We start from the raw sequence: 15323 nt of genomic DNA, 5'->3' as shown, positions 1-15323 counted from the left end.
AAAAAAAAAGAAAAAGAAAAAAAGTAATTGATTTATATAAGGGTGGAAGCGAAGACCTAAGAAAAAGAATGATAAATAGTGGTACTGAGGGCTAGTTGCCTTATAATAGCCCATTCTCCCATCTTTCTTATTTATTAAACTGGGAGAAGCAACATGCCCATCTACATGTCCCAGCCACTTCTGAGGAAGTTACATATGATCTCTAAAACCTCTTTAAAAGAAAAAAGTATAAGCTGATTAAAATAGGATGGCCTTCTTCCTTCTAGCCATGGGCTTGGAATGCCTACATAATGACAGAAGACATAATACAACCTTGAGGATAAAAAGAAATTGATTATCATAAGAAATTGATGACATTGAGAGGCCAGTATATTAGGTGTGGGACTCTCTTTTTCTTTTTTGCAAGAGAAAAATAAATCGTGTCTTGTTTAACCAAATCATCATTCTGTTGAATGAATGACCAAAATAACTGGCTAGAAATTATCCCTTAGTAGAACTTACAATAGTGCATCAATTTCAGAAGTTTTAATAACTTTAGACAACGCTTTTGAAAAACTGTCTCCTAGTGGTATAATACCTTAGTAAATTAAGCTAGTCGGCTATAGACAACATCTAACGAGTCCAACAAATAGAGGACTACTTTACTAAGTAAAATGGGCACACTTTATTAAGTAAAGTAAGGCACACTGTCCAAACTGCCTGGAAAGCAATTTACACATTCATTTAGCCTGACATTTACTAAGCTATGTCTTTGGAGAATTAATTAAGGTAAAAATAAATTATCCATCAAAGTCCTAATTTCAAATTCCCAATGTTTTTCTAGATGAATTTAGTTCATATGTTGTAGAATTAAAATTATAATACATAATCATTATGTTGAGATATTTATGTAAAAGTCATATTATGAATCATAATTAAAATTATCAGTACCGCTTCCCATACACAGCCACGTGTTTCACATTTTTCTTTACTTGCAGTGTCTGCATCTGGGTAACAATTGAACTTTTCATTTTCTGAGAAAATTTGATTCCACTGAACAGTAAAGTTTCCTCCAAGGTTCAACTTGAGATTGTAAATTAGGAGACTCTGAAGACAAAGAAACATTAAAGAATATTTGTGAGCACTGGATTATTTAAAAATACTTAACACTTATAAAATGCAGCAACCACAGCAATTCTTCAAAACAAATCATTTGTACTTTTAATAGAATACTTAAAGAAGAGATGAGAAAGGGGAAAATATGTCATGCCACTAAAATGGCTAGAACCTCAAGACAAGAAAACTATGAGAAACTGTAGAATACAAACGAAAGACATTATTGCTAAATCCAGACATGAGTTCAGTTCTCAGTTCTGCCATTTAATGCTTATAAATCTTTGGGAAAATTGACTATCCTCTATTATCTTCAATTTCCTCCCCCTATAAAATGGGGATGATGGCTACTACTAAAGGGTGTTGCTATACAGAATGCATGATAAATGAAATTCATAGCACTTAACACAGTGTCTGGGGCAGATTAGGTGTGAAATAAATGTTAGTTCCCTAAAGGGTGGGAAAAGTTAACCACTTAAGTTGATATGGAAGACGCCAGAGTCAGAAAAGGGAAATATTTATTTCTTCAGTTCTGCCTATAATTTCAGGAACAAGTTAGGAAAAGAACATGGCATGATGCAAAAAAGAAAAAAAAATTAGACAATGGTTATATACATATATATATATATATTCTAACACATAATTCTTTCTATTACTAGGATATTGAAAAGTTATGTTTGTTGTCTCTATACCCTGAGAATAATTTGGGCAAAATTTATCCCAGAGCTTCCATCTTCATAGCTTACTTTTTGATATCAACTTACTTTCATATCTCTTTCTATATAAGCATAAATACAGACACAGATATAAATTGAGATTGCAAAAATGAAATAAAATTATTTTTGTATTATACTCTCCTGATAATCTTTGTTAGAGTCATAAAGTTTTTAGTAGGGCTATATTGTCTAATTTATAATAATTATTACAGCCCTAGGAATATATATATTATATTTGTCTCCATATTATATATATGATATATATATTATAGTATTTTTGCTAAATAAAAATGATTAGCTAATACAAATTTTTATGAAAATTACCAGCTGAAAAACTTGGCCAGAGGACTTAGGAATTAGAAAAATATACTCTAGGAGAATATTGTCTCAAGTAAATCAGAATTTATGCTGATATTGCCAATAATTTAGTATGTATATGAATCGTGGGGGAAAAATGTCAATAAAAATCACTTCAGGGGCACCTGGGTGGCTCACTGGATTAAGTTTCCACCTTCTGGGCAGCCCAGGTAGCTGAGCGGTTTAGCACTGCCTTCAGCCCAATTTAGATACAGTGATTTATTACCCAAAGCAAATTTATTATTTAAATGTTACATTTTATAGGTGAGGAAGCTGAGATAAGAGATTATTTTGATATGTTTTAATACACAGATCGCAGGGCTGGAATTCAAGCCCTATCCTATGACTCCTTTTCCTTCCCTAGTGCACATCTTCAGATTTTATTTTATTTTGTTTTGTTTTGTTTTTTAAAAATTTTTTATTCATTTATTTTGATAGAGCACAAGTAGGTAGAGCAGCAGGGAGATGGAGAGGTAGAAGCAGGATCTCCTCTGAGCAGAGAGCTCGATGTGGGGCTCAATCTCAGAACCCTGGGTTCAGGACCTGAGCCAAGGAAGACGCTTAACTAACTCAGCCACCCAGGTATCCCTTGAGATTTTATTTTTAAGGAATCTCTATACTCAACATGGAGTTTGAACTCACAACGCTGAGACCAAGAATCCTATGTGCTCTACTGAGTGAGCTGACCAGGTGCCTCTCTAGTACGTATCTTAAAAGAGACAAAAATTACAATTGCACTAGAAGGGAAAATGTAAACAAAAATTCAAAGAAAAAAATACAAGATATATCAATGACACTGAGAGCTCTTGAAAGGAGAAGACAGCATAGGGAATGACTGAAGAAAGGGATATCAATATCTTAAAGAGTACTAAATGAGAAGCTAAAGCATTTAGAACCTTTACTGTATGCAACAACTGAGTAAGTTAAAGTTCAGAGTAAGAAAATGGTATGATAAAATATTAAGAAGGAATATATAAGAGATATCCAAGATAAAATGAAATAAGGAGAAGCAGTAAGGAGTCCTTTTAATGTTGATATCTGAAATTGGAATGACCTAAAATGGAATATTGGTAGCAAAAGGGGGGAAAAAAGGAATGCCATGAAGAAAAAAAGTCACAAAACCAAGAGACTGAATGGTCACACAATGTTAAATGTGAGAATATATGACAGCCAAAATATTTCTAAATTTTTAATTTACCTGGTTGGAAGCAGTATAAGTAAAATTGTAGTGATTCTTCATTGGCTGATTATTTTCCACCACTGTAACTTGTGTAACAGAATCTATCAACCCAAGGATTTTTATAGTCTCAAATGCTAAAGTGGTTCCTTCCTGGTATGATGAATGTGTGCATATAATATCTAATTTGTTCTGTAAAGAAATACATAACAGTATATATTAAGTAGAAAGTCATTGGATGCAAACTTGAAAAAACAATACAGGTATGAAACGGAAAAAGAACCAATCATCTATCCTTCCATTCCCACCAGCTCTCCACTTCCAAATAGCCTATACTAAAAAATTTATTTTCAGAGATAACTTGAATTACCCATGATACAACTCATATATATCTCTTCTCATTCTAGCCTTTGTTGGTGAAGGATAACAGCTTTCGCAACAAAGAATATATGAAGAAATCCAACATCTACTAAAACTATTGCTATCATTTATTATAATTTAGCCTTGTGTGAGATGTTTTATCCTCTCTCATAATTAATAACAATTATTACTGTGACTGATATAGTAAACCATTTTCAAATATGTTGACACTTTTTTCCTAGGTCATATCGTTTGAAATAGACACAGCACTTTAAGATGTTTGGAGATTTTTGTGCATCAATCTCATAATTGCAAACTTATGTATTATGTTTAAATATAAACATTTAAAGTAACAATGTATTTATAATTTAACAACTTAAATTTAAAAATTTAACAATTTATTTCATTTCTTTCCATTGAAATCTGAGGGTACATGTAAACATCTTAACAAATAGAATTCCATGATAAAAGCATAACTCTGCATTAGGAAGATAGATGTTTGGCTGTGTGTCCAAGAAGAATACTTACATTGGAAACTGAAAAAGTATATAAAATGTAATTGCCATTTTGTACGGTATCTGAAATGGGAAAAAAAACGGCATTATTAAATCAAAATGTAATTCTTCACTCTATTAGCTAAATTCTCTATTTTTGTAGTTATACAACAAAAACATTTAAGATATTTGAAAAAAAGATACTGTTTAGGGGTGACTGGGTGGCTCAGTTGGTTGAGCATCCGACTCTTGATTTAGGTCTCAGGGCCTGAGATTGAGCCTCAGGTCAGACTCTGTGGTCCATGGGCAGTCCACTTCCCCTTCTCCCTCTCCTTCTGCCTCTCTCCCCACTTGCACGCATGCGCTGGTGCCCAATCCACACCCTCTCAAATAAATAAATAAATAAATAAATAAATAAATAAATAAATAAATCTTTTAAATTATAAAGATGGTTTTTATTAATGAAGCAAATCAAAAAATTATCTTTTCAAATTAAAATTTTAATCTCTTGTATACAAAACAATCTTGGCAGTGTATTATCTCAGTAAGTAAAGGTAATGAATACATATGTGCCTAGTTGAATTTTTCAAAGATGGCTAAAATATTTCTGGAAATTAAGAGAAAAGAAACTTATAGTAAAATATAGTCATTATAAATTCATTATTTTGAATATTTTATCTCTTTCTAGTAAACCATATAATATTCAGTTATCTTTGGAAAATATGGGACACTACGATTTTATTTTGCATATTTAAAAAAAATTTTTTTTCAGGGGCAGCCCTGGTGGCTCAGGGTTTGGCGCCGCCTTCAGCCCAGGGCCTGATCCTGGAGACCCAGGATCGAGTCCCATGTGGGCTCCCTACATGCAGCCTGCTTCTCCCTCTGCCTGTGTCTCTGCCTCTCTCTGTGTGTCTCCCATGAATAAATAAATACAATCTTTAATTTTTTTCATTGTTTGAGGCAATAAAGTGAATCTGTAGATATAGCCTGAAATAAAATTTAATGAGGAAAATGGAAGAAGACAATGATTTGCTACACTATCTATGTAATAGAATTTTTTAACATGTTTCTTTAACAGAGAAACTGAAGATTATAGCTAAAATAATTAGAAAGAAAGTGAAAAAGTAAAAGGAATCTGAGAACTTATATATATTTCCAACATTAATTTATCTAAAATTTTAATCCTAGTTAATGAAATCAAAATCAAAATCAGAAAAAAAAATCAAAATCAGAACTGAAGTCATTTTATTGTTGTTTATTTACAAATCGATTATTTAGAAAACTCTGATTTTAACTTTTCACAGCACATAACTATGTAGATACCATATTAGATGATTAATTGAATCCTATCCATCGTTTTAACCATTTTCCTATATGAAAATAAATTATCAATGTATATTTTTATATAGAAAGAAATATATTGAGTATATTTATATAATTTGAGAAATAAAGAGTAACCTTAAAATCAAGACCCACATGCTACCAATACAGGGATTATCTCAGCAATAAAATAATTTAATTCAGCAGGAATCCAATCTTAAGAAACTTCTATGTAGTAAATGTTTGGAACCTATTTTCATAGGAGAGCTCACCCTACTGTGCTTAAGCTCTAAGGCATTTGAGACAGAGTAAGAAGGCTTGTTGTGCTGGAGTAGAATGAGAACTAGAGAGCAGTAGGGGATATGTGTGTGTGTATGTGTTTGTGCATAGGTGCAAAAACAGCAACCTGGTGAGTGGTCTAGGTCGGTAAAGAGTATGGCTTCTAACTGAATAAAATGGAGAATCATAAGGGGGTTTTGAGTGGAGGTGTGATGATTTGAGTCATCTTTTAAAATGAGTACTCCACCTGCTGGATTATAAATTTACATTATAAATGTAAATGGGATTTGACAAGAACTATAGACAGACCAGTTAGGAAGATATTATAGGAATTAAAATGGAAGATATTAGTGATAGTGATGGAACTGATGAGAGAACCCAGGTCATGGTTGACCAAGAGATATTTCTAGGTTGTGAGAGAATAGTCAACTAAAGTTTTTAGCATCTTGTAGAATTGGAATCATCAACTGACAAGAGAAGACCAAAGGTGAAGCAGATATATTGTGGTAATCTATATTTTCATAGATAAGCCTTAAAAAAATGAACTTTTTCATAGATTCCATATTTTCAAATTATAAGACAGCACACAAATACATAGACTATTTCTTGAAATTAAGCTAGAGAAGTTTGGATGTTTCACACACATATAGAGACATATGGGATTTTCTTTTTTTTTTAAGACTTTATTTATTTGAGAGAGAGAGATAGAAAGAGAGAAAAACAGCAGGAGGAAGGATCAGAGGGAGAGAGAGAGGAGACTCCGCATTGCGCCGGGAGGCTGGAGGTAGGGATGAACCCCAGAACCCTGAGATCATGACCTGAGCCGAAATCAAACGCTTAACAGACTGAGCCACACTCAAGTGTCCTTGGGATATTCTTTAATACATCTGGGAAGTAGTGTGCTAAAACAGTAGCCAAACCATAATTTTTTTGTACACACATATACAACACATATACCTGAGTCTTCTATTAAAAGAAATAGGATAAAAAAAACCCCACAAATTTATGAGGGTAATTGTAATTGACCAAATCTAAACAGATAAATTTACTATAGAATAATTATATATTAGCAAAAAAAAAAAAAGGCTCATTTTTTATTCACTTGGGTACTGCCTTCTCAAGTTTGGAGCTCATTAAATAAAATTAAGGATATTTATTAATTAAATTGTGAAATATTTATATGATAACATTCTTACATCAAACAATTTAACATTAATTAAACAAAATTTTAAATGTGAAGGTATCTTTTACAGTACTAAAATTTTAGTTTTTAACCACTACAATCATTTAAGAGAATTGAAAACATGATGAAAAATTTATGTCTGAATTTATTAACTCATCTAACTAGAAGTTATAATCTAATAAAGATATCTATACTTGTCAAAGACTTTTACAGTGAACCAATAGACAAAAATATTATAATTCAATATTTATAATTTAAAGAACAACGTTAAATTTCATAAAGCAACCTAATCCCCTAAGATAAATAAAACCAATAATTAAAAAATAAAACGTGACATTTTTAAATAGATGTGATGTTATATCAATAAAAGTCAATTCTCCCATCATAAGAATGAATATCACATTGAGACTTACTCTTAGTTTCTCCATCATCCCAGAAAAAGTCCCCTTTTGCTATGTTATTGTCATCCAATGCAACTATAAGTCCTAGAGGGTTCTTTCGGCTGTGAAGTAAGTTTGTATATATGATTCAAAATATATTTATACTAGTGAAATATCATATAAATAAGTTCATTTCAACCTAATGGATACGTAAGAGTTCTGCATTCATATGATAACATAGATATCAATGAAATTCATGTCTGTTTCTTAATTTTTCCATAAGAGAAATAATTTATATATTTATAAAATATATAAAATAAGTGAAAGAAATATATAATATGGAATTTCATGGTGGCTAAGATACCAACAAAATTGAAACAACATAACAATACTTCAAAGAAGAAAAATTAAATATACCTTATGAATGCAAAATACATTCAATATATACTTGCACATCTCAATTAACTCTACCATGCGATTTATCAAGGCTACGTCTTACATACATAATAAAGAAAAGTACAATATGATAAAAATTTAATCCTTAATGGAATATCTAATAATCTTACAAATGAGGCTAATTCTATCATGAGAAATGAGATATGATGAATACAATTTTTTTCTCTATTACTATAGGTTTTTAAATCTAAAATAGTATCCTTGAGGCTATACAGTTCAGGCAACTGCTCTATACAGAATATATTCCATCCTGCATGCTCACCAAAGTGTATGTCTCTCTTGTTTAATACAGCTCTAGAGTAAAACTAATTTTTTGGAGAAGACAGTCATGGAACAGTTTTAGTCTGAAAATAAGCAATTCTAGAACATCAAAATAATTTAAATTACTAGCACACATTCATTCACTTACGTATTTGTTCCTTCAACAAATATTTAGCAAAACTAGAGAATATATTATGGACTGGATATTTATTATTGGTTTGGGGACTAAAGCAGGGAAAAGTCAAGTCCCTGCCTTAATGGAATTTATAGTCAAAGGGAGTGGACATGCTACATACAAGATAAAGTAAATAAAAAAATTCTAGATATTCTTAACATTATGAAGAAAACACAGCAGGAGAAGTAATAGACAGTGAGTATCCCTTGGGGGGGCTGCAGAATATGGGGAAATATGTGTATTTAATATAACTCCTCCTGTGCCCTTGTCCAGAATGAATGGTGCAAGCTAGAGCACTAGAATTTTCAAGATTCTTCTTTTATTCTAAATGTTTCTGGATTTTATTCTTACTGAACTTAGTTTCTATCTAGTTCTTTCCCTAAACAGAATTATCCATCTCATTTATCATATTAAGAGTAAAACATTTTAGCAGAAAGAAAAACCATCGTGACACTTATGTATTGAAAATCTAAGTATGTAATGGACACTTTCAACCATTTATAACTTACTATAATTTTTCATAATTTTATCAAGAATAAGCAATTAATTTTAATTATACATATTCTACAGAGAATGCAAATACATTTTTGGCATAGGAAAAAATTTATAATCTAATTACATTCATTTTTTTTACATTCATTTTTTAATCAAGAAATTTGTAACAATGTTATATAATTTGAATCCTCTTTTATAAATGACTATATTTAAGAATTCCCTCAAAAAAAATTCCCTCCATATATCAAATATCTTCTGGTGAAAATAACCAAATATTAATCTTTGACTCTTAATAAAATATGAAATATAAAAACTTGAATTATATTTCATACTTCAGTTAATGAAATTTCATTTTACCTTGCAGTTGTAGTTACAGCAGGTTGCTGAATGGGGATAATATAACCTCCTCTAAGATGTAATCCTATTTTGTCACCCGGAAGATACATATTAACGCGTTGTTTTTTCCATGGCCTTTTTGCACCCTAATATTTGGAAGTTAAAAATATTTTTTTATTAGTGAAGACTTTAATCCCTTCTCACAAGAGTTCAATTTTACACATCTAAATAATTTTTACTGTGAGCAATTCATGTCATCTAAATGAATATTAACATGCTCTTTTCTAACCTTGGAAAAAACTTTTTTTTTTTCAGCTTACTGAACAAAACAGAAGAAAAATAAGTTCACTTTTTCAAAAAGATTTTTAAAATTTAGAGAAGTCGATTTCTCCTCTACAATAATTAATGTTCTTAATTAGTCTTATTTTTATTCTTTGTTTTAGTTTAAAATTAAGCATATCTTTAAAAAGCTTTTAAAAATCATTGTTTCTATAAAAATAGAGTCTGCTTAGCAAATATAAGTGATATGCAAAATAATGCCTTTTAAAATAAATACTTTTCAAGGAATTTTAGCAATTAAGAAATATGTTGTATATGAAGCTACAATGTTGCCTTTTCAAGTTTGAGGTGAAAAACTTTCCCAAACTTTTGAATGTGCCATGTAAAAACAAATGCTTAGAATCACCTCAATACTAAATTATTGTCAATATGTAATGTAGGAAAAGCATTAAAATGTCACCACTCCTTCCTAAAATTACTTCTGACTTTTATTTCCACAATTTAAAAATGAATAACTTTTTACACTAAAGAATATAACTTTGTATTAATCACATGCAACAAGCAGACTTACTTGCTCATATGCAATAAACATACATACTTTCACAAATTTCACACATTATTCAAATTTGGAATTATTCTTTTTTATAATAATAACACAAATGCCGAAAGTAGATATGCTGTGTGTTGGGAATTAGGTTTCCACGTACAGATGTTTGACTGTATAATACTTGTGAGTCAATTATTCTATTAAGGTTACTTACAGTTTCATAATCATACCAAGTAGCATTAGGGATGTATGCACTCACTGTATCTGTTCCCTAAAATAAAGCAGGATAATTTATATGTTTTCATTTGTTTACTTTAATATTTATCAGAAGAATATCAGATCAAATAGAGAGTTGGGTTTTAATATTCAAGACAAAAACTTTCTTTGTACTATCAAGTCCGATATTTCCTATAAATAAAAATCAAAAGACTATTTTACTAATTTTATATAATATAATAATATTAAACACACCAAAAGCAGAGTTGAAATTAATTTAAGTAGCAAATAAAAAAAAATGCATTTCTATTGTCATAATCTACATGGTAATTGCAAATGTGTATACATTCATTTCTGTATATTTCCATGTCCATATAGACTTCTAAACAATAGATAAAAGCCAAAAATCTCACTCCACTATATTTTCAATATTTCCACATGCTGAGTTGGCTTTCAAGTTCCCCTTTATTTACAACTTAGCAAAATTTCAGTGTGTCTAGTTAAATGAGAGTTCATTGTTATTTTGTGAGATTTGACTTAATTCCATAAATAAAGCTTTCTTTTTTAGAAAAATATTAATCTTACATAATTTCCTTCTCCCCAGTTACACATTATATATTTAAAAAGCATAAATTTACCTCACATTTTTATAATTTTTCAGAATTTCCTCTACATTTTAGAATTCAGCATTTATCATGTTGAAACAGTAATGTTACTGAACAATTATTCAAACAATTTAAAGCAATAAATTTATTAAAATTATAAAATTTACCTCTTTTAAGACGGGAGTAATAAGTAACGCAGGGCCCCATAAGAACTGAGTGTCCTCAATCCAGCTTTCTCTGTCATCATAAAACCTAAGAATGGCAATTCACATTACAATGACAATGTTTACAATATAAAGGTAAAAAATAAATGTATCCAAATTCCTTGTTTGGTTTATCATTTCAGTTTTTTCCTAGGAATGATTATTAGCTTAAATTTTACTTGCTTGACACGTCATTTTGAATCTACGATTCTCAAGAAAGAAGAAAGGAAGGAAAGGAGAGAGGGAAGAAATGAGGGAAGAAGGAGGAAATTAGTTTATCTGGACTCAAAATAATCTACCAGACACGATAAAGTTACTTGAATTTGTAGTAAACAATTAGTGTGCTTAATTCTTTTTCTCCTCTAAGTACCAGAAATCTTTCACATTCGACTTTCTTCCCTTGAAATTTTTCATTATAAATTCCTGTTTTAACCTGGATTTGAAAGAGTCTTTAGTCATTTCTTGAGGAAAGGTCCTGCTTTGCTCAAGATATACAAAGACAGACACAGTTAATTGCTGGACAACTATACTATACTCTTCATCTTTATTTAAATGATTTTGACAGTATATACATAGTATATCTTCAATAACTGCACATTTAATCTTACTAGTATAATTTCCCTAGTATAGTCTATGTATTATTTTCCTTTTATTTATTTTTTAAAGATTTTATGTATTTATTTATTCATGAGAGACACAAAGAGAAACAGAGAGAGAGAGGCAGAGACATGGGCAGAGGGAGAAGCAGGCTCCTTGTAGGGAGCCTGACATGGGACTCGATCTTGGGTCTCCAGGATCACACCCTGGACTGAAGGCGGCACCAAACCGCTGAGCCACCCAGGCTGCTCTATTATTTTCCTTTTAAATTCTATTCAATTCCTACATTTCTATCTTAACCTTGTCTAATTCATTAAATTAATTATATTTATTTACTATCATTCCACAGTTCATCAAATGATTTATATGAATGTAAAAAAAGCAGAAATCTATTTGACATCTTAATTACTCTCTATTAATTTTTCCATATATGTCTGAATATAATTTGAAAGATATTAAAATTCTTGAATATGGTACTCACTCATGAAGAACGGGCCTTGCTACTGTTTCTCCAAACACATGGGCTTTGTAAAACAGAGTATAGAGGAAAGGTAATAAGGTATAGCGAATATTCAAATAGTGCCTTGATGAATTAACCAAAAGGGAATTCTGGCCAAAAAATGCTGGATCCTGATGCTATGGAATAAAAAAAAGAAATTGACATTAAAAAGCTAAAATAATAAATGAAAATTAAAAGAGAAGCATTTAATCTATTTTTGAACAACAAATTTTATACATTTTAGCTTGTTTATAAAAATTTGAAATTGTTCCTCTTTCATCATCAACATATGTATTTTATGTTTTCATTTGAATATACATTTTAATCAAACTTTATTTTAAACTGAGATCTTTCATTTAAATAGAGTTAGAGATGAAAATATATTTTAACAAAGGATTTGTCACCTGTATTATTTGTAGGAGATTGAATTATTGCCTCTAATTTTCATGTTTCCTTGTACCCACAACCTTCGTTGTGTAGTCTGGAGTCCCTACCGCTAAAGGGGGCTTGTACTCCCCACCTCTTCACTTTGTCCTCAGCTCAGTGACAAACTCGGGCCAGTGGAGTCTTAGCACACAGGACACATTCATATAAAGGTTTGAAACGTGCTTGCCTGAGGTCTTACTGCCTTGTGCCTTGTTGTTGCCATTAGAAGAAAAAACCCAGGTACTCTACTGGCCCAGACATACAGGGAACAGACTGCTTGGCCAACACATAGGTTTGTACCATGAAGGACACCTTCCTGCTGAGCCCAAGCTAGACTCTCTGCTGCAGCGACCTGAGCAAACCTGCTTAGCTCTCCTGCTATGAGTAGCGAAATTAACTGAGGGTACTAGCTACTGCCAACCTGGATTCACCCTAATGTTTACACTGAAGACATATTTCCCTTTTGGCTGCTCCCAGCTAATCAATGAGCATGGTGGGGGTACTGTTCAGGCCCATTCCTGGAAGATACAGGACTTTCCCAATGGTCAATTTTGCCTTGAGGACTCACGACTGGACTGAGTGGAAACTTCCTTAGAATTAGGCTGCAGTGTGTGGCTCCCCCTAAAAACCCTTCTTCCTTGCCTTCATCTTCACCAGATTCAGACCCCAACTGTGATGTAAATTTTTTCCTGCTCCCTGCCCTTTATCTTTCACAAGTGTTTCACCAATAAATCTAACACGTCTGTCTCGGCATCTGCTTGTTGGAGACAGAAACGAACATACAGTGTAATGTAATTCGTATCAGCCTCTCCCAGGAGCACAAATTTCTTGAAAGCACCATTTAGGCAGATTAGGAAATGACTAATCTCCAATTTATACCTTTTACTTCTGTTCTGACATGCTTCCTTTCTGGCAGAGTTCTGAGTGGTTGACCCTCTTCTCAAAGAGAATTAATGACTCTGTATGTAACCAGTGTGTGAGCAGTGAATAATTTCTCAACCAACATGCACTTAATTGACTTAATGGTTTCACCTAATTTCCCTCATTTCCTCTGAGAATTATGTCTTGAGAGTCAGAGCATACTGAATTCCGAGGGCGGATAGAAGAGCTCGGTATGTCCTTGTGTTTCCGCTCCCACCAGTTCAGAAGTTTGTGGTGATAGTTTTATTTTCCCCACCCTGTCATTCCAGTTTTACTTATTATGGAAAGACTCTGGACTCTTTTCAAGTCTCTTAAATTTCTTGTGCTTCTTTAATAAAACAAAAAGTGGAAATCCCTACTATAACATTATATTTTTTATGGAAGAAAAGTTACCTGCAACTTACATTTTTAGAATTTAGACTCAAAAAGCTTGGGCATTAAGTATTAAATTATTTTAAGTCAAAGTGATGTAACACACTTGTATATGCTTAAGGCTAAAATAAATATTTATGTTGTGACATCATTACATTTCATGATTTCCTTAATTGAACCGTTTTTTTAATATATAAAATATTTGCATGCCTTGAGAAGAGGGCTTCTAACTCCTCTTTACGAATTATGCTGCAAATTTTCAGACTATATCTTCTATAGATATTAATTTTTTTTAATTTTTTTTTTAATTTTTATTTATGATAGTCACAGAGAGAGAGAGAGAGGCAGAGACACAGGCGGAGGAAGAAGCAGGCTCCATGCACCGGGAACTTGACGTGGGATTCGATCCCGGGTCTCCAGGATCGCGCCCTGGGCCAAAGGCAGGCGCCAAACCGCTGCGCCACCCAGGGATCCCTATAGATATTAATTTAAATACATTGGTAAAACTAGAATTAGGTTTTGTTTCAAAACATGGAGAGCAAGAGGCATTTACCTCATATCCATCAGCATTATGGTTCCTGGAAAATGGATAAAATGCCCCAAGTTGCATCCACCTTCTGCAAAGCTCTTCTGTGGTGTTAACCACAAATCCACAGATGTCCGCTCCAACCTAAATAACAAATATATCTATTATTCATAGTGTAAAGAGTCTCAAATTTGCCTAGAACGTCACATTTTATGCCTCAAATGATTAATTTACATTACTTAACAATCCTTTTGCTTTACTGTCTTTATATATTCTTCCTTAACATAGTTTTATATTTTCCAGTTTTGCTATGTACATACCTCTAATTGCATTATGTTACACTTTTTAAAATTGCTTCCTTATATATTGTGTCATGCATTTACTTTCTCCTTTGATCTAATCATTGTTAACTCAATATAATTTGGAATTATATTATTAAAATGTGTTGTTTCTTAATCCAAAACTCACCTGCCATGATTTTATTTTTTCATTTATAAGATATTACTGTAACAGTAAAATTGTAAACAATGTCACTTAGCCATATAAAATGTCATTTCTTTCCTTCAAGGGTCTTCCAGAAAAAACTATTATCCTTAATTAATTAATTTTTTTAATTTCTTTATTTATTCATGAGAGACACAGAGAGAGAGAGAGGCAGAAACATAGGCAGAGGGAGAAGGAGGCTCCCCTCAGGGAGCCCGATGTGGGATCATGACCTGAGCTGAAGGTAGATGATCAACCACTGAGCAACCTACGTGTCCCTACTATCCTTAATTTAGTATGTTCACATTTATTTAAAATTTTGCAAGCATTTCTTTATTTTTCTAAATAGTATAGACATATCCATAAACATTATAGTATTGTTTCATATGTTTAACTTTATATAAATGGCATATTGCATGCATGACTCAGAATATCATTTTGTTCTCAAAGCATTTTTGTGAGATTCATTTATGTTAAATGTGAACATTTAGCTCTTGTTTTCTATAATAATATATGAAAAATGCTCCTATAATATTTATATATAGTTTTCTTTGTGAATATTAAAAAC

The 15323-nt window shown here is 31.7% G+C and overlaps 1 protein-coding gene across 1 annotated transcript in view; it reads right to left on the bottom strand.

Moving 5' to 3' along the window:
* Positions 1–15323, bottom strand: part of SI (sucrase-isomaltase) — a 91209-nt gene that overhangs the window by 46534 nt on the left and 29352 nt on the right. The window contains exons 17-25 of the mRNA XM_072752316.1: positions 14300–14416; positions 12010–12164; positions 10896–10980; positions 10122–10178; positions 9103–9227; positions 7392–7480; positions 4231–4280; positions 3364–3534; positions 931–1086 (exon numbers count right to left, since the gene is read on the bottom strand). Coding sequence (XP_072608417.1) covers positions 931–1086; positions 3364–3534; positions 4231–4280; positions 7392–7480; positions 9103–9227; positions 10122–10178; positions 10896–10980; positions 12010–12164; positions 14300–14416 — 1005 coding nt within the window. The remainder of the gene's footprint in view (positions 1–930; positions 1087–3363; positions 3535–4230; positions 4281–7391; positions 7481–9102; positions 9228–10121; positions 10179–10895; positions 10981–12009; positions 12165–14299; positions 14417–15323) is intronic.

The sequence above is a fragment of the Vulpes vulpes genome, chromosome 3 (genome assembly GCF_048418805.1).
Source record: "Vulpes vulpes isolate BD-2025 chromosome 3, VulVul3, whole genome shotgun sequence".
Lineage (NCBI taxonomy): Eukaryota > Metazoa > Chordata > Mammalia > Carnivora > Canidae > Vulpes > Vulpes vulpes.
The sequence above is the reverse complement of the archived record's forward strand: the minus strand, read 5'-3'. Positions and strand labels throughout refer to the sequence as shown.